Source organism: Entelurus aequoreus, linkage group LG03, assembly GCF_033978785.1.
Source record: "Entelurus aequoreus isolate RoL-2023_Sb linkage group LG03, RoL_Eaeq_v1.1, whole genome shotgun sequence".
NCBI classification, from domain to species: domain Eukaryota; kingdom Metazoa; phylum Chordata; class Actinopteri; order Syngnathiformes; family Syngnathidae; genus Entelurus; species Entelurus aequoreus.
The window spans coordinates 11,817,217-11,840,079 of record NC_084733.1 but is presented as its reverse complement, the minus strand read 5'-3'; the positions used below and the strand labels follow the sequence as shown (position 1 = coordinate 11,840,079).

General features: G+C 38.6%; 2 protein-coding genes across 2 annotated transcripts in view; one reads left to right on the top strand and one right to left on the bottom strand.

Annotated features, from left to right (window-relative positions):
- Positions 1-12,821, top strand: part of cnih1 (cornichon family AMPA receptor auxiliary protein 1) — an 18,274-nt gene extending 5,453 nt beyond the window's left edge. Inside the window, exons 3-5 of the mRNA XM_062041229.1 lie at positions 8,189-8,301; positions 8,375-8,518; positions 12,088-12,821. Of these exons, the coding sequence (XP_061897213.1) occupies positions 8,189-8,301; positions 8,375-8,518; positions 12,088-12,115 (285 nt within the window). The 3' untranslated portion in view covers positions 12,116-12,821. The remainder of the gene's footprint in view (positions 1-8,188; positions 8,302-8,374; positions 8,519-12,087) is intronic.
- Positions 12,611-22,863, bottom strand: part of cdkn3 (cyclin dependent kinase inhibitor 3) — an 11,628-nt gene continuing 1,375 nt past the window's right edge. Inside the window, exons 2-8 of the mRNA XM_062041228.1 lie at positions 20,435-20,519; positions 20,302-20,357; positions 20,190-20,234; positions 17,934-18,156; positions 17,820-17,851; positions 17,654-17,757; positions 12,611-13,148 (exon numbers count right to left, since the gene is read on the bottom strand). Coding sequence (XP_061897212.1) covers positions 13,059-13,148; positions 17,654-17,757; positions 17,820-17,851; positions 17,934-18,156; positions 20,190-20,234; positions 20,302-20,357; positions 20,435-20,517 — 633 coding nt within the window. The 5' untranslated portion in view covers positions 20,518-20,519 and the 3' untranslated portion in view covers positions 12,611-13,058. The remainder of the gene's footprint in view (positions 13,149-17,653; positions 17,758-17,819; positions 17,852-17,933; positions 18,157-20,189; positions 20,235-20,301; positions 20,358-20,434; positions 20,520-22,863) is intronic.

Below are 22,863 nucleotides of genomic sequence, written 5' to 3'. Positions count from 1 at the left end.
TTTGGCTCTTAGAAACACTCAAGCAGCACTGAAAGCGGGACTCACTCTAGGTGACGATGCAATTTTCATTGCCAATAAAGACATTTACTCCAACATACATTAAGTATGGCTCCACTTTTCCACAAATGCGCTAGCCTGATGCTAATACACATGGGCTTTTCCATAGCTTTAGCGATTTTAAATTTTAAATTTCTATGCCTTAAAATCTGTTAATGAAAACTACTACTGAGATGCACGTTACTATCTAACAGGTGGTGTGTATTAAGTACAATACTTACAGTATTAACAATTTTTATGGCGCACAGGTAGCAAGGACTGAAATGGCCAACACCTACCTACCCTACTGCCATCCAAAGGGTATCCGCAGGATTTTTAAAAACATATTTTCCGACAATTTGAACTTTACGCCTTAAAATGTCTAAAATTCTCCTATAGCCAAAGGTATTCGGGGCGGAATATTCAAAATGCCTGACGGTATTCACACATACTTTGCAAGTTGTAAATGCAATTGGATATGGTTTAATGGCTACAACGAAACACAATTAAGCATATAAAGTCAACTTGTTTTTCCACTCTACTGCTACTTTAATACGGTAATACTAACCATCGGGAGTTTACCCGCGATTATCGTTATCTCCCGAATATACATCAGGGAATTTTGTAGTATTGTTGGTAGGGCTGGGCCGATAAAAGGATATCAATATGTATTACAATAGACACATAATCAATATAAAATGTATTTGATAAAACATTTGATATTTTTTGAACAGAAGAAACCAGCAATTATGAAGCAAGATTTGTTGCATGAAGTCACTGGCACTCTGGGAACCCAGAAATAGTCACTGAGCAATGGGAGTGACACGCCAACAACCAATCACGTAACAGTATTAACTACCAAGTTTGGTTGCGCCGTCTTTCTGTCTCACCGTGGATTCTCTACAAGAGAAACTGTCATATCTTGATACATCAACTCAACAGAAACTTGTCTTCAGTTGTGTTGGTTTTAATGCAGACCGTGCAGCAACATGCTGACACTTCCAATGTGTCCCTTTTAGAATAGAATAGAATGGACTTTATTGTCATTATATTTGCATGTAACGAGATTAAGGACTCCAATTTAAGGTGCGGTAGTGGGAACAAATATGGGATAAAATAAATGACACAAGAGGTAATAAAGATAAAACTAAGAATTGAAACAGACTACTATCCAATAAAAATAATAAGCAGTCCTGTACAATATACAAAACACTATACAAATACAAAATACTAGGGGTGTAACGGTACACAAAAATTTCGGTTCGGTACGTACCTCGGTTTAGAGGTCACGGTTCGGTTCATTTTCGGTACAGTAAGAAAACAACAAAATATACATTTTTGGGTTACCGTAATTTCCGGACTATAAGCCGCTACTTTTCCCCCTCAATCTGGTCCCTGCGGCTTATACAACGGTGCGGCTTATATACGGCCTGTTCTTCTCCGACACCGACGAAGAGGATTTCGGTGGTTTTAGTACGCAGGAGGAAGACGATGACACAATGATTAAAGACTGACTTTTCATATACCGGTAGGCTGGTTATTTTGATAACGTACATGCGAGCACTTTGTATTACTTTGCACCGTTGTATTATTTGTACTCTGCACGAATGCTGTTCGCCATGTCAAAGATGTGAAAGTTTGATTGAATGATTGAAAGGTTTATTGTTAATAAATGGGACGCTTTGCGTTCCCAAACAGTCATCTCTGTCCCGACAATCCCCTCCGTGGTAGCAGGAACCCCTATATACTACGGTAATTACACATCAAAACCCTGCGGCTTATAGTCGGGTGCGGCTTATATATGGAGCAATCTGTATTTTCCCCTAAATTTAGCTGGTGCGGCTTATAGTCCGGAAATTACGGTATTTATTTACCAAATTTGCAAAATCTTCCCCCAAAAATATTTTTATTAGTGGAATATTTGATGTGAAGTAATCGGAACCTTGGATAGGTCAATAATTCATAATAACATTGATTTTGAGTCAATATTATGTTTTGAGCAATGACAGTTTGAAAGAAAAAAAAACTGCTTTGTTTTATTAGTCAACATTGCAACTTTTTCTAAATTACATTTAACCTTTAAGCTTTTTTATTTCACTTTTGTTATGTTTTTGTTTATTTTAATAGTATTTTTAGAATGTGCCGTGGGCCTTTAAAACATTAGCTGTGGGCCGCAAATGGCCTCCGGGGCACACTTTTGACACCCCTGCTATAGATAATAAAAAGTTAAATCTGATAAATCTATGGATAAAAAGCAGAGCCTGGCGACGCATGCGCGTTTATCATAACTCTCTCTGTCTCTGCCCCTCCCTCACCAATGCTGCTGCGCGCACAATTAGTTTTGTTTTTAACCCCTTCCTAACCCTGAACGTACATTGAAAATACACACAACCCTAACTCAAAATGCCGGACATTTGAGGCATTTAAGAAACTCCGCCCTGACAGCTACGCAAAAGAGGACATGTCCGGTGAAAAGAGGACGTATGGTCAGTCCATCCTAGCCCGTTAGCTGCTAGCATGCCGTGTGTTGTGCCTCGGTGTGCATTGTTTACACAACGTACGTTACGCCAATTAATATGTTCTTGTGGAAACTCGTTCGGTACACCTCCGAACCGAACCGGAACCCCCGTACCGAAACGGTTCAATACAAATACACGTACCGTTACACCCCTACAAAATACTGTACAATACACAGAACAGGACGAGCAGCTTCCCAAATTACCCTGTGTAGTGTTCAATAGCCTATACACTACTGCCATCTAGTGTCTCCAAACTGCAACTACTTTCAAATTTACTGCAATTATTATACCACTGATAAATAGCACCCTTGGTAAGTTGGAAATTATATTACTGAATTTATTGGCAGGCTTAAATAAGTCATAAAAATTATCAATATCGATCAATATAAAAAACATATAGTTTTTAGCTGAATCGCCCAACCCTAATTGTTGTCATTCCTACGTGCGAGGTGATGTGTGCATCTTTAGCCGCACCCTAGTCCACGACCTCACCACTCTTGGCGCCGGCCGCTTGTCACCTGAGGTTTGGAGCAGATGGAGCAATATTGTCCGTGTCAGCAGTTTTGCTTGCAGTGCTGCTGATTGGTCAGTAAGTTGACTAGTGGGAGGAGCTAATTGAGTGTGGAAAGCGCGACCGGCGGATTGAAATAAGAACATTTCTTAAAGTGATATTTGTCAGCACATTACAAGTCACCTCCCAGCCCCCCCAATGCATGGCTTACATGTGGTGCCTCCATCTGCCCCCCGCATGCTTCCTACCCACTGTCTGTTTTGTCAGGAAGTGCCTTGAAATATTATGTGTTTAATAATTCACAGCAATGTCCGCTTTGCTTTAGTAATATTACCTCCGCCAAGCACAAACGCGACATTGACTTTGCCCTTGTCACCGGCTGACGCTTTGAATCTCTCACAATTGTAACGTTTTTGTGTGGATTTAAAATATTTCAGCTTTTGCCCTGGTGTCGAACGGATGACGAGTAGTTGGTTGATCAACAATCACTTAATTCAAACGAAAAACTACTGCAATAGTAAGGATATGGTAGGATAGACCAGAGGTTTTCAAACTTTTTGACCTAGGGACTCAACTTTTCCATTACACTCTAATATTAAATTAATGGTAAATGGGTTATACCTGCATAGCGCTTTTCTACCTTCAAGGTAATCAGTGTCTTGCTCAAGGACACAATGGGCGTGACTACTCAGTGGCCTAGTGGTTAGAGTGTCCGCCCTGAGATCGGTAGGGCGTGAGTTCAAATCCCGGCTGAGTCATACCAAAGACTTTAAAATGGGGAGCCATTACCTCCCTGCTTGGCACTCAGCATCAAGGGTTGGAATTGGGGGTTAAATCACCAAAAATGATTCCCGGGCGCGGCCACCGCTGCTGCTCACTGCTCCCCTCACCTCCCAGGGCGTGATCAAGGGTGATGGGTCAAATGCAGAGGACACATTTCACCACACCTAGTGTGTGTGTGACAATCATTGGTACTTTAACTGACTAGGATGGCAGATGCTAGGGATCGAACCAGGAACCCGCGAGTTGCTGGCACGGCTGCCCTACCAACCGAGCCGCGCCTCCCCCAATACGGAATTAGTAATCTTGCTCTTAATTTTAGTCATATTCAATGATTTAGTTCTCACCTACTTACAGTTAAACAGGATAAATCTTGTCAAATGACATGAAAGCGTGTGTTAATCACAAAGATTATTAAGGCTTAGGTCAGGCTGATTACAAAGATAAATACTTATCAAATATACTGCAAATTAAGGGATTTATAAAAACGAATGAAAAAAAATTACATTCACATTAAATTATGCGGTACTAAAATAAATATTGTAATTAAATAAAAAAGTATGTTTATTAAATTAACTCGCAATACAATTTAGGTGCAAATTAAAACATAGCTTCAGCACTTTAGTCATAATCTTTGCGCTTAAGAAACTTCTGACTTTAGCTCCAAACTTCTAATGTTGTCATTACTGCCACAAGTGGTGGAAAAGTGTATTACAACTGATTACAAAAATAAATACTTATAAAAACGGATGAAAAATACATTAACATTCAATTATGCGGTACTAAAATACATAAATTGTAACTGAATTAAAAAAAAGTGGTTATTAAATTTATGCAATACAATTTAGGTGCAAATTAAAACATAGCTTCACCACTTTAGTCATAATCTTTGCGCTTAAACTTCTGTGAATTTAGCTCCAGACTTCTAATGTTGTCATTACTGCCACCAGTGGTGGAAAAGTGTATTACAACTGATTACAAAAATAAATACTCATCAAATATACTGCAAATTAAGGGACTTGTAAAAACGGATGAAAAATACATTAATATTCAATTATGTGGTACTAAAATAAATACATTAACTCAATTAATTAAAAAAAATACACAAAGTATGTTTATTAAATTAACTCGCAATAAAATTTAGGTGCAAATAAAAAATAAAAAACACAGCTTCACTGCTTTAGTCATAATCTTTGCGCTCAAGAAACTTCTGTGACTTCTTCTAATGTTGTCATTACTGCCACAAGTGGTGGAAAAGTGTATTACAACTGAATACAAAAATAAATACTCATCAAATATACTGCAAATTAAGGGACTTATAAAAACGGATGAAAAATAAATTAACATTCAATTATGCGGTACTAAAATAAATACATAAACTCAATTAATTTAAAAAAATACATAAAGTATGTTTATTAAATTAACTCACAATAAAATTTAGGTGCAAAAAAAACCAAAAAAACACAGCTTCACTGCTTTAGTCATAATCTTTGCGCTCAAGAAACTTCTATGACTTTTTCTAATGTCATTATTGCCACAATTGGCGGAAAAGTGTATTACAACTGAATACCGCTGCGTCCCATACGGACCACAGCTGAGAAACAGAGGTTTTTTTCGCTGCCCAACAATGGACCTATAGTTAAGAAACACTGTTATCCCACAACGGGGACATTATGAGATTGCAGTGAAAGTAGTAAAGTATTAAAGGTAACGCAAAAGTCGTGATGTGGATGTGCAGTCCCTAAGAAGTTAAAAACCACATAAAAACAAGAGGGAAGCATTAAAAAATAGAACGGCAGATATATAAAAAAAAAAAAGCGCAGACCAGCTGCCATTTCAGCAAAGCCATGTTTACATAAAGCAACAAAAGCAAAACTCAATGGAAAAAGTAGAAATGAGTAATAAATAAATGGCACTTAACACTTTGTGTTTATAGATATATTAGATGTGCCATGATGTGTATATTGTCTTTCATATCAGCGCACAGGTAAACACCTGCTGGAGTCTCAACAGCACAGAACTTAACAAACATGAAGGAAGTTGTTGCCAAGTTTTGAGCTGAGACAACAGTGCAGGAAGGAGCGCTGTAAGGTCACATGACCTATTTGAAAAAGTGCTAATGGTGGATTATTGGATGGGATGTACTGTATGGTATTGTGGTAAAAAGAACATTGCATTGACCTGACAGCTGTGACAACGTATGAATCAATCAACACATTCGTTCATTTCATCATTTTTTTCCTAGGGTTGGGCCATAAAATGTTATCAATATATACCGCTTTGGATACAATATCAATATCAATTAAAAAATGCGTTCGATAAAACTTTAGATAATTTATTTCTGCTACTCTGTCGGAAGAAATAGTTAGTTGTGAAGCAAGGTACGTTGCATGAACAAAGTCAATCGCTCTCTGGTAACCGAGCAAGGCAGGAAGTGATCAGTGGGAGTGACACACTAACTATACAGTTTGGTTGTTGATTCTTTGCATGAAGAGAGAGGAGAAAGTAAAAATGAGCGCTGCAGAGAGCAAATAAATTGTGGATAAAACAAGAAAAAAATCACTTCGACAGTATGGCAGATTTTTGGGATTTATTAAATAGGACCGTAATCAGACCAATGTGGTCTGGAAATGATGCCAGGCACTCAACCCCACCAAGACTAGTAATACCACACCACCTTAACAGCGCTCACCCTTTAGAGCACAGCTGTCACTTATTGGCATTAAACCTGCTGAAAATAGTTCTTCTCAGGTTTCTCTGTTTACATTTTCACATTTTGTTGCACTTTATTATGCATTTCTTACTTATTCCTTATTTTTGCACCTTCATTTTAAGACGTTATTGTTAAGTGTTTAATGTGATTTTAGAATGTTGTTTACATTGAGTGTTTTCCATGCTTGTTTGGCATTTCCTTTCCTTTCTGCCTTGATATCTGAGGGGATTGTAATCAGAGGAAGGAACATAAAAATGTTATATATTTTTCTCCTGGTCCTTATTTTCCATAGGTCGTAAAAAATATCATTGATTATCGATATTGACATGTATAAAAGACATGTCGTGATAAAGTTGTAAGTCATATTGCCCAGCCCTATGCCACACACACGCCGCTTATTTTGTGCCTTAAACCAGTGGTCCCCAACCACCGGGTCGTGGCCTGGTTCCTGTCCGTGGATCGATTGGTACCGGGCCGCACAAGAAAAAAAAAAAAAATTTTTTTTTTTTTTTTAATTAAATCAACAAAAAACACAAGATACACTTACAATTAGTGCACTAACCAAAAAAACCTCCCTCCCCCCATTTACACTCATTCACACAAAAGGGTTGTTTCTTTCTGTTATTAATATTTGTGGCTCCTATATTATATATCAATATACCATATTTTTCGGACTATAAGTCGCTCCGGAGTATAAGTTGCACAGGCCGAAAATGCATAATAAAGAAGGAAAAAAAACATATATAAGTCGCACTGGAGTATAAGTATCATTTTTTGGGGAAATTTATTTGATAAAACCCAACACCAAGAGTAGACATTTGAAAGGCAATTTAAAATAAATAAAGAATAGTGAACAACAGGCTGAATAAGTGTACGTTATATGAGGCATAAATAACCAACTGAGAACGTGCCTGGTATGTTAACGTAACATATTATGGTAAGAGTCATTCAAATAACTATAACATATAGAACATGCTATACGTTTACCAAACAATCTGTCACTCCTAATCGCTAAATCCCATGAAATCTTATACGTCTAGTCTCTTACGTGAATGAGCTAAATAATATTATTTGATATTTTACGCTAATGTGTTAATAATTTCACACATAAGTCGCTCCTGAGTATAAGTCGCACTTCCGGCCAAACTATGAAAAAAAACTGCGACTTATAGTCCAAAAAATACGGTAGATCAATATACAGTCTGCAGGGATACAGTCCGTAAGCACACATGATTGTATTTTTTTATGACAAAAAATAAAAAATAAATCCCCCCCCGGTCCGTGGGCCAAATTTTTAAGCGTTGACCCTTCCGCAGTTACAAAAGGGTTGGGGACCACTGCCTTAAACCAGCGGATGTCCACTGGGAAACATCAAGTTCATTTCTCCATCTCAGGTTTTGCAGCGTGCGTCCATTTTAATGTCTTATTGTGACAATTTGTGTCACTTTTCTAAACAGTTCTGTCTTGGCGGAGGTTCTTTGTTCAAAACCAATCCGGTTCAAGTTGTGCAAGATGACATGATCTCACATCACATTTGATCTCCAGCATGATGTCTCACTTTGATGCTTTTTCTATGACGGTTTATTGATGTCCTTTTGCGCGTGACTGATGTCTGCTTCCTGCTTTCAGCTGGTGCTTCCGGAGTATCTCATCCACTTCTTCTTCTGCGTCATGTTCTTGTGCGCGGCCGAGTGGCTAACTCTCTGCCTCAACCTGCCGCTGCTGGCCTATCACGTGTGGAGGTAGGTGTGACGGTCACTCTGACAAACACCGCAGCTTTTTGTGCCTTCAACAACGCTTCCTCCTCCCCCGCAGGTACACGAGCAGACCCGTGATGAGCTGTCCGGGACTCTACGACCCGACCACCATCATGAACGCTGACATCCTGGCCTTCTGTCAGAAGGAAGGCTGGTGCAAGTTGGCCTTCTACCTCCTGTCCTTCTTCTACTATCTCTACGGGTAAATGTCATCTTCTTTTTGACTAAAATCTACTTCATTAACTTACTCAACAGGAATATAAAGGATAAGGCATCTATAAAGTACAACAAAACAAACACATCCTACTCAGTGGCCTAGTGGTTAGAGTGTCCGCCCTGAGATCGATAGGTTGTGAGTTCAAACCCCGGCCGAGTCATACCAAAGACTATAAAAATGGGAGCCATTACCTCCCTGCTTGGCACTCAGCATCAAGGGTTGGAATTGGGGTTTAAATCACCAAAAATTATTCCCGGGCGCGGCCACCGCTGCTGCCCACTGCTCCCCTCACCTCCCAGGGGGTGAACAAGGGGATGGGTCAAATGCAGAGAACAAATTTCACCACACCTAGTGTGTGTGTGACTATCATTGCTACTTTAACTTTAACATCCACAGTGTTTCCCACACATTCATTTATTTGTGGCGGCCCGCCACGAAAGAATTACGTCCGCCACAAATAAAAAAATATACATATTTTTTTGTCCTGTCCAGCTTCTCAGGCAAATCATATAGTTGATGTAGATGCCCGTATAGGCTGTTCAGATTTACTTTACAAAAGAGAAGTGTAGGATACTTCTCTTGTTGCCTTATTTGTATTTGACCACTACTGTTTTCTGTTTATTTGTTTGACACCTCTGCCTCTGTTTCACTTTATGTTGCTGGTAAATAATATGGTTGTAGTAGTAGGCTCAAGTTTAATTATTTAGTATGCACTAATTAAAGGGGCAGAGCTTTAAGAGACATTTTAGCTTTTATATTTTATAAGATATATTTTTTGTAAGAACCACAATTAACAAATATATTTCAGTGAATAACTTATTGTTCAAATCTGTATATAAATCTGTACATAAAGTGTTGTAATTATATTGTAAAATGGATGGATGGACGTTTAAAACAAAACTGTTATTATTAATTAGTAAGTATACATTTTTTGAGCCTTTTTAGAGAAAATCATATCATTGTAGTAAATTATGCAAATCACTCGATGATGTCATGGTGACCACGCCCATAGCCACGCCCCCACAGGTATCTTGGCAGTTTATGGGAAACACTGCATCCAGTTGATTTAGCATTTGATTAGCCTGTTAGCATTAGTATTTCCGTTCAATCTAACTACCGTATTTTCCAGACTGGAGCGTGCATATAAGCCAGACTCAACAAAATTTAGAAAAGAAAAATATGTTTTCATATATTAGCTGCACTAGGCTATGTTGTGTTATTTACACAGTGAAGTGGTTTGTATTAATATATAGTGCTTTGTCTCTAATTACTCAAAGCAATTTACATGATCTACATATTCAAGCTACATTTAAAGCAGTGTGGGTGGCACTGGGAGGAAGGTGGGTAGAGTGTTTGGCCCAAGGACACAACGGCAGTGGGAAACGAACATGCAACCCTCAATTTGCTGGCACAGCCGCTCTACCAACCGAGCGACCTTGTAAATGTTTGTTGACATACCTTAATAGTTTCCAAACGGTGCCTGTAACACGGCAGTAAAATGGCCGATCAAACAAAACAGAAGTCATCGTCATGGACCCACTAACTGTGGAAGTTATCTCTCTAATCAACTCAACAGACTCAATAACGTCATGGTGACGTCTTGGTGAATTTACTGAGGGATTTGTGAAATTAAAACAATACAAAAATTATTTTTTCTAAACTAATATTAGCTAATACTGATGTTGGCTTGATTATGCATGAAACACTTAGACATCCCACATGGGACGTTTTAGTAAGTATGAGTAGTTTTAGGTATATTGTAAAACTTGCATACGTTGCTTGGAGTAATGAATGAAGAATCCAGAGTATGAATGAAGAGTAAAGACGCTATGGATGACTAGAAAATAGAACCTGATGGAGCTTGAGAGGTCTTGCAAAGAGGAACAAAGATAATTGCTGCCAAAGGTGCGTCAACAAATTATTGAGCAAAGGCTCTGAATACTTAAGTACCATATTTTACGCACCATAAGGCTGAAAATAGGCACCTTCAATAATTGGCCTGATTTAAAACTTTGTTTATATACAAAGGCGCATAGAATAGACGCTACAGTAGAGGCTGGGGTTACGTTATGCATCCATTAGATGGCGCTGTGCTAAAGGGAATGTCAACAAAACAGTCAGGTCAGTCAAACTTTATTAATAGATTACAAATCAGCGTTCTGACAACTCTGTTCACTCCCAAAATGAATAAACAGCTGTTTTATTATTTTCCCCGAGGTAAAGTCAGTGACGTGGTATTTCGTTTTATCTTTTCACAACAGCAAGGTATAACATGTAGTGCAACATTTATATCACATAGTGGAGGGGAACTTTTCCTCGATTCAATAAACACGTAAAAAACAGTCTGATACTGTTACAGTAGGGGTGTAACGGTACACAAAAATTCGGTTTGGTACGTACCTCGGTTTAGAGGTCACTGTTCGGTATAATTTTCGGTACAGTAAGAAAACAACAAAATATAAATTTTTGGGTTATTTATTTACCAAATTTGCAAAATCTTCCACCAAAAATATTGTTCTTAGTGGACTATTTGATGTGAAGTAATGGGAACCTTGGATAGGTCAATAATTCATAATAACATTGATTTTGATTCAATATTATGTTTTGAGCAATGACAGTTTGAAAGAAAAAAAAACAGCTTTGTTTTATTAGTCAACATTGCAACTTTTTCTAAATTACATTTAACCTTTAAGCTTTTTTATTTCACTTTTGTTATGTTTTTGTTTATTTTAATAGTATTTTTAGAATGTGCCGTGGGCCTTTAAAACATTAGCTGTGGGCCACAAATGGCCTCCGGGGCACACTTTTGACACCCCTGCTATAGATAATAAAACATTAAATGTGATAAATCTATGGATAAAAAGCAGAGCCTGGCGACGCATGCGCGTTTATCATAACTCTCTCTGTCTCTGCCCCTCCCTCACCAATGCTGCTGCGCACAATTTGTTTTGTTTTTAACCCCTTCTTAACCCTGAACGTACATTGAAAATACACGCAACCCTAACTCAAAATGCCGGACATTTGAGGCATTTAAGAAACTCCGCCCTGACAGCTCCGCAAAAGAGGACATGTCCGGTGAAAAGAGGACGTATGGTCAGTCTATCCTAGCCCGTTAGCTGCTAGCATGCCATGTGTTGTGCCTCGGTGTGCATTGTTTACACAATGTGCGTTACGCTACTTAATATGTCCGTGTGGAAACTTGTTCGGTACACTTCCGAACCGAAACGGTTAAATACAAATACACGTACCGTTACACCCCTAGGTACATGTGATTTTTTATTTTTTTTGAAAAACAATTTTTCCACATTGTCATTATGGGTATTGTTTGTAGAATTTCAAGGAGAAAATTAGATTTGTTCCATTTTGAATTAAGGCAGTAACCTAACAAAATATGGGGAATAAGTGAAGCTTTCTGGATGCGCTTTACTTGAAATCGGATCAACACAAAAGTCCTAGCATGGTCCACCCCTAATCTGGATGGCGTTCGGAAAAAAACAAAGTTAAACTCACCAAGTATGAACTTTTCTTGACGCTGCTTTTTGTCTCCGGAACAGCATGATCTACGTCCTGGTGAGCTCATAAAGCCGAGCAGGTGTGGAGGCACGGGGACACTTGGATGTCAGTGCTGGACACGGCGGCGACTGCAGACCATCGCCAATCAGCAACATTACGAAGACGCCATCTTGAATCCCCGGGGGGTCTGCAGCGCTGGTTAATCGCAGCCGTCGTTCAACATTTGATGGACTTACCCCGAAAAGGACTGTTAGGCTTTTTTTCCCCCTCCCGCTCCACAATTTCCTCTTGTTTTCTTCTTAATGGAGCCGATGGTGGTGTTGATGCTGGAGGTTCTGCTAGGTTGATTACAAACTAGTTATATTAGCTTGTTCAGTAGAACATGAGGACAATTCAACCGCCATCGCATCATTGCAGTGTTAAAGTAGTCAGACCAATTCAAAAAGTACACTAAACAATCAACAGTGATGTATTCACTACAAATACTGCAGCTTTGTTGTTGTTAATTGTACTTTTTATTTCTGTTGTATTTGTACGTCCAACGCCAACTTAGAACTCCTGTGGTTTTTTTTCGGTTTGTGTGTCGTATTTGTAATGTTTTCACAGCAGCACTCCTCAAAATGTCACCGAGTTCAGGGCCGTCAAACATGTTTATTGACATAATCAAGTGTACATTGTGTCCAGAGAACAGGGTGAAGATTTTATTGTATCACTTGATCCCAAAGTGTCACCTCTATAAGACTTGAGTTTGACTAAATAAAACCATTTAAGTTTGTTTTTTCTAATCGTGTCATCACAAGGACATGAAAATAGAAACTATTTGAAAGTCCCACGATTGTATTTCTTTAGAATAAATCCAAAAAAAGGCCATGACGGAACAAAACAAGATCATTAGACTGCAGCAAGCGAGCACTCATGCGTGGTTTTCTATTCAGATCTCTCATAAGGGGAAAAACATGATACATTATTTTATAAAGTGCGGCTCATTGATCACAGCCAAGAGGGAAATGGCTCATCGAGAGACGGAACGCTCTTTGGGGACATCTCTGCGCTCCTGGTAGGCAGCGTATCGCTCCCGGAAGTCATGCAGGAAGTTGTATTGCTTTAGAAGAAAGAAGAGGAAGAAATAATTTCATGAGAAATGAAGGGACAAGCGGTAGAAAATGGATGGATGTACACCCTGGACAACTCGCCACCTCGTCGCAGGGCCAACAGGTAAACATTCACACACTAGGGCAGTGGTTCTTAACCTGAGCTCAGGGGTTGGGCGGAGGTCAAGACACACCCGACTCATCGTGTAAATACAAACTTCTCCCTATCGGCGTATTACGGATACGGCAACAGCTGACTGATTTGCAGGTGTGTCATTTGTTGTGAGTAGAGATGTCCGATATTATCGGCCGATATATGCGTTAAAATGTAATATCGGAAATTATCTGTATCGTTTTTTTTATTATCGGTATCGTTTTTTTTTTTGTTTTTTTTTAATTAAATCCACATAAAAAACACAAGATACACTTACAATTAGTGCACCAACCCAAAAAACCTCCCTCCCCCATTTACACTCATTCACACAAAAGGGTTGTTTCTTTCTGTTATTAATATTCTGGTTCCTACATTATATATCAATATATATCAATACAGTCTGCAAGGGATACAGTCCGTAAGCACACATGATTGTGCGTGCTGCTGGTCCACTAATAGTACTAACCTTTAACAGTTCATTTTACTAATTTTCATTCAATACTAGTTTCTATGTAACTGTTTTTATATTGTTGTACTTTCTTTTTTATTCAAGAAAATGTTTTTAATTTATTTATCTTATTTTACTAATTTTTTAAAAAGTACCTTATCTTCACCATACCTGGTTGTCCAAATTAGGCATAATAATGTGTTAAATCCACGACTGCATATATCGGTTGATATCGGTATCGGTAATTAAAGAGTTGGACAATATCGGAATATCGGATATCGGCAAAAAGCCATTATCGGACATCCCTAGTTGTGAGTTTATGCACTGTGTTGGTTTTGTGTTCTTTGAACAAGGTGATGTTCATGCACGGTTCATTTTATGCACCAGTAATAAAACATGGTAACACTTTAGTATGGGGAACATATTCACCATTAATTAGTTGCTTATTAACATGCAAATTAGTAACATTGGCTCTTAACTAGTCATTATTAAGTACTTAATGCCTTATTCGGCATGGCCTTATCATAACCCTAACCCTCTAACCCTGGCCCTAACCAAATAACTCTAAATTAAATCTTTATTACTTAGAATATGTTCCCATAGTGTCCAGAAAACTCTAAATTAAGTCTTTGTTACTAAGAATATGTTCCCCATACTAAAGTGTTACCAAAAAAATGTAACTTTGTCGTGAATTTGAAAAAAAAATTAATTATTTTTCACTAAAGAAGGGTTTGGTGAATGCGCATATGAAACTGGTGGGGTTCGGTACCTCCAACAAGGTTAAGAACCACTGGACTAGGCTCAATTTAGTGTTGCCAATCAACCTATCCCCAGGAGCGGGTGTGCTCCGCCTTCCGCCCGAATGCAGCTGGGATAGGCTCCAGCCACCCCCGCGACGCCGAGAGGGACAAGCGGTAGCAAATGGATGTTTAGGTCTGACTTGTGGTACCAGGACTGACCTGTGAGGGGCAGCAACATTTCGCAAGCTACCTGAGGAAAGTAATTTTGTCTATAAACATAATTATCAGAGGTGCATAGTAACGCGCTATATATAGTTTTTTTCTGAGGAGTTTTAATTCAACATACTTTTTACTTCTACTTGAGTGTTTTTGTGAAGTAGAAAAGCTCCTTTAAATTTGTTACTTTGACTTTCATTGCAAGTTTTACATTTATTTATATTATATTTCAATATAGTCTATAGATCACATGACTCGGTGTCACCAGTCCATCTTAAGCACTAGTGACTTAGGACTCCATTTCACCAATCACACGGAAGATGGCAGTCACATGACCGCACTGAACTACACACTGTAAATAGTGGCATGACATAACTCTTCGATGTCTACAAAACTATAAAAAAATAACATTTATATCACCATGTAAGTAGAAATGTTCACATTTCAGCCTGCAAGAAGTCCACTTCCAACTTGAGAAAACATGCTCTAAGTGTTTGTTTACGTTTTAGCTGCCATAAGCTACACTTCTGTTAAAATGTAATAATCACTTATTCTTCTGTTGTTTGGATGCTTTACATTAGTTTTGGATGATACCTAAAATTTGGGTATCAATCCAATACCAAGTAGTAACAGGATCATACATTGGTCATAATTTAAGTCGTCATGCGTCCAGGGACATATTTCCTGACTTTATAAACATAATGTACATTTTTTTTTAAACGAAAAAAGATTGTGTGATGCTAAAAAATATCAATGTAATAGAAGTATCAACTAGATACGCTCCTGTACTTGGTATCATTACAGTAGATGTCAGGTGTAGATCCACCCATGGCGTTTGTTTACATCGCGACGCCGGTGAGCTACGGTGTGTAGCGAAGCACGTTTAGCTATTCCTCGTCCTGCAGGGATGATACTTGTAAGAAACTTACTTTTATTTGTCGCCATGGAGACCAGGATTAGTGATTTAGAAGTAGCTAGAACACTGCAGACGGCGAATGGACGTTAGCCGCGAGCTAGCTAGCCATGTCTTAAAGCCCCTCTTCCTGAGGGCGTTTCAGTGTTATAACTTCACCTTTATCGTTAGTTTTAGAGCCAAAATGCGTCCGTTCTCCCTTTTCTGTCTACACACTGTGTCTGCTTGTAAGTACTCGGTGATTGTGTGCTGCCGAACATGCTCGTCTGCTCGTAAAAGCAGCAATGTCACGACGACAAATGTGCGACTTTAAGATAATACTAGTTTTGGCTAGGGATGTCCGATAATGGCTTTCTGCCGATATCCGATATTATCCAACTCTTAATTACCGATACAGATATCAACCGATACTGATATATGCAGTCGTGGAATTAACACATTATTATGCCTAATTTGGACAACCAGGTATGGTGAAGATAAGGTCCTTTTTAAAAAAATAAAATAAAATAAGATAAATAAATTAAAAACATTTTCTTGAATAAAAAAGAAAGTAAAACAATATAAAAACAGTTACATAGAAACTAGTAATTAATGAAAATTAGTCAAATTAACTGTTAAAGGTTAGTACTATTAGTGGAGCAGCAGCACGCACAATCATGTGTGCTTACGGACTGTATCCCTTGCAGACTGTATTGATATATATTGATATATAATGTAGGAACCAGAATATTAATAACAGAAAGAAACAACCCTTTTGTGTGAATGGGGGAGGGAGGTTTTTTGGGTTGGTGCACTAATTGTATGTGTATCTTGTGTTTTTTATGTTGATTTAATAAAAAAAACCAACACAAAAAACGATACCGATAATAAAAAAAAACGATACTGATAATTTCCGATATTACATTTTAAAGCATTTATCGGCCGATAATATCGGCCATCTCTAGTTTAGGCCAGTAATATTTAAATAGTAATTACTCCATAACATTAATTCCTTTCCACACTTCACTGTCCTGTTACAGAGAACAAGGAAATGGGATAAAATCGCTACGGTATGAAAAAGGGGTAGGATTAAATAAACTCTGCTTCTTCCTACTCCTTTTCGGACGTGCTGTAATGAAACAACTGGAATTGTGTGATGCATTACATTGTATGCATGTTCGAAATAAACTGAAACTGAACTGAACGTGACGACGACGCGCCGTCATGCCCGTTAAAAAAAAAGAAAAAAAAAGGGGGGGGGTATTTTTTAGAGGCGGTATAGTACTGAATATGACTCATTAGTTGTTGCAGCCCTAGTTCAAAGTAGGTCTGGAAATTACAGTATATAAGGTATATATTAGGGTTGTACGGTATACCGGTACTAATATAGTACCGCGATACTAATTAAGATTAAAGATTAAAGTACCAATGATTGTCACACACACACTAGATCCTTTAATCTTTAATCTTAATTAGTATCGCGGTACTATATTAGTACCGGTATACCGTACAACCCTAATATATACCTTATATACTGTAATTTCCAGACCTACTTTGAAAGGGCTGCAACAACTAATCGATTATAAAAATAGTTGGTGATTAATTTAGTCATCGATTCGTTGGATGTATGCTATGCACATGCGCAGAGGCTACTTTTTTTTAATTTTTTTTTTTAAATAAACCTTTATTTATAAACTGCAACATTTACAAACCGCTAAGAAACAATAATCAAAATAAGTATGGTGCCAGTATGCTGTTTTTTTTCCAATAAAATACGGGAAAGGATAGAAATGTAGTTTGTCTCTTTTATCCGATTAGCAATCGATTAATCGAAGTAATAATCGACAGATTAATCGATTATCAAATTAGTTGTTAGTTGCAGCCCTACTTTGAACACCAGTGTTTTATAAACATTCAACATTCAAAGTTGTAATCAGTTAAGCTCTTGTGAGCCTGAACTATTTTAAGCCCCTGAAATGTGAAAGCCATACTTTTTAAAAACCCTCTTAAACCAAAGCGACACTTGTTTCCTTGTCCGTTGTGTTTAAAAAAAGAGTAATGCTCACTTTGATGGTCTGAATGGCTCCGCCTCCTCGCAGCTCCCGCAGGATGGCGATGGCTTCGTTGGCCGTCATGGTCACAGACAGCTGGATGAGCAGGCAGGCGGCGACTGGACGAAACAAGAAAACTCCATTTTGAAACGTGTCGCAGTGAGGTGGAAAATGTCCTTACTTAAGCCGGAGCGTCCCAGACCTCCGTAGCAGCTGAAGAGGAAGAGGAAGAGGAAGACACTTCATTAGGCAAAGCAGCAAGGTCTGTGGTTCCTAATATTACGGCTTTACTCACTGGACCAGGGTTCGGCGCCGGCTCTCCAGGCTGTCCCGCAGCTGGTCCAGGATCCGGCAGCAATGCTCCAGCTCGGGGGCGTCCCCGTCCAGGAAGGGCTCGTGGTGCACGGTGAAGCCCCTCTGCCGGTAGACCTCCAGCAGGGACGGCACGCGGTACTTGGACAGCTCACCTCTGGTGCACAACACAAACACGTCCTGCACGCCTTGCTTTTGCAGCTCCTCTGTGGAACACGCACACGCACACACACACACACACACACACACACACACACACACACACACACACACACACACACACACACACACACACACACTATTAGGTTTGACATCAAAAAAATGAATATGGGACAAGAGATCAACATTTCAGCTTTTATTTCCAGGTATTTGCATCTGGATCTGATACACAACTTAGAAGATAGCACCTTTTGTTTGAACCTACCCATTTTTCCTGAGAGCAAAGGTATTGGAACATGTGACTGACAGGTGTGTTTTGTTGCCCAGGTGTCTCCCAATGGACTTGATTATTCAAACAATAAATAGCACTGAATGTCTGAGCTCAGTTTCAGAATGGGTAGGATAGGTTTTGCCTGTGCAGACTGCATTTAGAGTTGGAACCAACATGAAAACCAGAGAGTTGTCTATGGGTGAAAAAGAAGCAATTATGAATCTGAGAGAAGATGGACAATCAATCAAACATTGGCCATTGCCAGTACAACCATTTGGAATGTCCTGAAGAAGAAAGAACCCACTTGTGTACTAAGCAACAGACGTGGAACAGGTAGACCAAGGAAAACATCAGCAGTTGATGACAGAAACATAGTGAGAGCTATAAAGAACAACAGTTAGTGACATCAGCAACGACCTCCAGAGGGCAGGAGTGAAGGTATCACAATCTACTGTTGGCAGAAGACTTCATGAACACAAGTACAGAGGCTACACCAGAAGATGCAAACCACTCATTAGCAAGAAGAATAGGAAGGCCAGGATGGAATTTGCCAAAAGGTACAGAGATGAGCCTCAAAAATTCTGGAAAAAAGTTTCATGGACTGTTTAGATAATGATTAACTCCTTCCAAAGTGATGGAAAGGCAAAAGTTTGGAGAAAGAAAGGATCAGCTCATGATCCCAAACATACGAGCTCATCTGTGACACATCATGTCATGTCATGGCTTCTTCTGGGACGTCATCTTCATTGATGATGTAACACATGATGGCAGCAGCAAAATGAACTCAGAAGTCTACAGAAACATTTTGTCTGCTAATTTAAAGAAAGATGCAACCAAACTGATTGGGAGATCCTTCATCATGCAGCAAGATAACGAGCCAAAACAAGAAAGGAGTTTATCAGGGGCAAGAAGTGGAAGGTTTTAGACTGGCCAAGTCAGTCTCCAGACTTGAACCCAATAGAGCATGCATTTGACCTGCTGACTGAAGGGAGTAACTCCCCTAAACAAACAACAACTGAAAGAGGCTGCGGTGAAAGCCTGGAAAGGCATCACAAAAGAAGAATGCAACAGTTTGGTGATGTCATCAATGGCTCACAGGCTTGATGCGGTTATTGAAGGCAAAATATTTGCAACTAAATATGAAGTCTTATTCACTTTAATCTATTTATGTTTATATGTTCCAATACTATTGCTCACCTAAAAACGTTGTGTTCCATTACAAATAATGCTATCTTCTAAGTTGTGTATCAGATCCAGATGCAAATACCTGGAAATTAAAGCTGAAATGTTGATCTCTTGTCCCATATTCATCTTTTGATGTCACACCCAAATGTTTTCAGTCTACAACAAAAATAAAGGAATTCGCCTCACTGATCCAATACTTTTGGAGGGCACTGCACATTTCAAATGTATTGTTTGTGTGTTGTTGGTTTTTTTTAAATAAAACTTGGTTAAAGGATTTCAGTAGTTTTTGAAAATTTTGAGCACATTTAAAATGATGATAACCGTGATAATTTTGGTCACAATAACCATGATAAGAAATGTTCATACCGTGACCTCCCTATTATGAACGTATACATATACATGCAATGTGTATAAAAAACAACGTGGGGTTTTCAAGTAATTTTAGAGGGCTTTGGAGGCTACAATGGTGACTCCCATTAGCCGCATCTGGCAAGCTTTTTTTTAATAATCTTTTAGAATCCTTAAAAGACGCGTGTTCTTGTTTCTCATAATGATCCAGAACGACAGGCAAAATTCCAGAAAAAGTGCAGTTTCTCTTTAATATTTGAAGGAGTCTGGCCTTACCAACGTCTCTCTGCAGGCTCCTATGGATATTATTATATCTGCAACCTGGAAACAAAGAGTACAATAAACGCTCACAGGTGGAGTACAGTCACAACAAAGCTCTCCACACCACCTGGAAGTGCACATATGCCGAGGAACTGGGAAGACTCCACTTTGGCCAAAGACAACCTGAAAAGATAAGCCGGTATGTCTCGTTTGTTTTGCGCTTTATAAGAAGAAGACACTTTAAGACGGACACAACCGACCAGGAGATGTCCAAAGGAGTCCGCTCTTCTTCTCCCACGTCATCGTCTTCCTCGGCTGAAGAGTCAAACTCGCTCGCCCTCATGGCTTTAAGACAAACAGGAAGTAATCATTCATATTGTATACAACAATTATACTTAATGCATGCAGCATGTTGAATAATTGTTGCAGTTGGGAGGTTGATCAGTAGTTTTTAAAATGTTTCTTATCATTTCTATTAGAGATGTCCGATAATGGCTTTATTCCGATATTGTCCAACTCTACCGATTCCGATATCAACCGATACTGATATATATAGTCGTGGAATCAACACATTATTATGCCTAATTTTGTTGTGATGCCCCGCTGGATGCATTAAACAATGTAACAAGGTTTTCCAAAATAAATCAACTCAAGTTATGGAAAAAAATGCCAACTTGGCACTGCCATATTTATTATTGAAGTCACAAAGTGCATTATTTTTTTTAACATGCCTCAAAACAGCAGCTTGGAATTTGGGACATGCTCTCCCTGAGAGAGCATGAGGTGGGCGGGGTTGAGGTGAGGGGTGGGGGGTAGTGGGTAGCGGGGGGTGTATATTGTAGCGTCCCAGAAGAGTTAGTGCTGCAAGGGGTTCTGGGTATTTGTTCTGTTGTGTTACGGTGCGGATGTTCTCCCGAAATGTGTTTGTCATTCTTCTTTGGTGTGGCTTCACAGTAGGGCTGCAACAACTAATCGATTAAATCGATTAAAATCGAATTATAAAAATAGTTGTCGATTAATTTAGTCATCGATTCATTGGATCTATGCTATGCGCATGCCCAGAGGCATTTTTTTTTTATAAACCTTTATTTATAAACTGCAACATGTACAAACAGCTGAGAAACAATAATCAAAATAAGTATGGTGCCAGTAGGCTGTTTTTTTTCCCAATAAAATACTGGAAAGGATAGAAATGTAGTTTGTCTCTTTTATCCGATTATTAATCGATTGATTGTGCAGCCCTTTGAGACACTTGTGATTTAGGGCTACATAAATAAACATTGATTGATTGATACTATAGCAAACCTAAGATCCCACTTTGTTTGAGTTGAGTTGATTTGAGTTGAGTTTGAGTTTATTTCGAACATGCATGCATACAACATGATACATCACAATTTCCAGTTTCTCTATTCAACATGTTCGAAAAGGAGTAGGAAGAAGCAGAGCTTATTTAATCCTACCCCTTTTCCTTTACATAGCAGTTGCTAAAACTTTTCTTCACTCCCTGTTCTCAATTTAATCACAATATACTCCATAAGTAATCACAATAAAAATAAATAAATAAATAAATACATAATAATTGGTGAAGTAAGTGAGTTATATTTCATATGGTGAGATGAGTAAGATTATCTTGAAAATGAATGGATGGATGAGATAAATTCAGAATGTTTATTACGGTTCTTCGTCTTTGTACTTTGTAAACACTTTAAGTTTGAATAGTTTCTTGAAGTGGATCATATTAGTACATTGTGATTTATTCGCTTAATCCATTGCATCATTTAATTCCACATACTGATATACTGAAGGTCTTAAGTGTTGTACTTGCGTACAAATGTTTTAAATTACATTTTTCTCTAAGATTATATTTCTCCTCTTTTGTTGAGAAGAATTGTTGTATATTCTTGGGTAGCAGATTGTAGTTTACTTTGTGTATAATTTTAGCTGTTTGCAAATTCACTATGTCGTGGAATTTCAGTATTTTTGATTCAATAAATAAAGTGTTTGTATGTTCTCTATATCCAACATTATGTATTATTCTAACTGATCTTTTTTGTAACACCGTTAATGAATGAAGTGTACTTTTGTAGTTATTGCCGCATATTTATACACAATAACTCAGATATGGTAACACTTTTTCATTCATTCAGTTTTTACTTATCTCCTTCATTGATGCGCATTTTTGATCAATAGACAATTAAACTCTAACAACAAAACACATATTTACACACCTATTCTTGAGAAGGGACAGGATGAAGAAAATCTTATATTTCCTGCCCCCTTCAACATAATAAGTAGTTAATGGATAGCCCAGATTCACAAGCATACAAACCTCCTGGTATCCCAGCACCTCCAAAACCCTCAAATCTAGACTCCAAACATCCCAGAACAAGCTAGTCAGGTTACTTTCAGACCTCCACCCCAGATCACACCTCACTCCTACCCACTTCTCCAAAGTGGGCTGGCTCAGGGTGGAGGACAGAGTTAAACAACTTGCACTGAGCCTAGTCTATAAAATCCGCTACACCTCCCTGATACAGAAGTACATGTCAAACTACTTCCTGACCACCATAACCACAACACCAGGGGGAGCTCCACAAACCACGTTAAACCCAGATTCCGATCTAACAAAGGTCTTAACTCATTCTCCTTCTATGCCACATCAATGTGGAATGCACTCCCAACAGGTGTA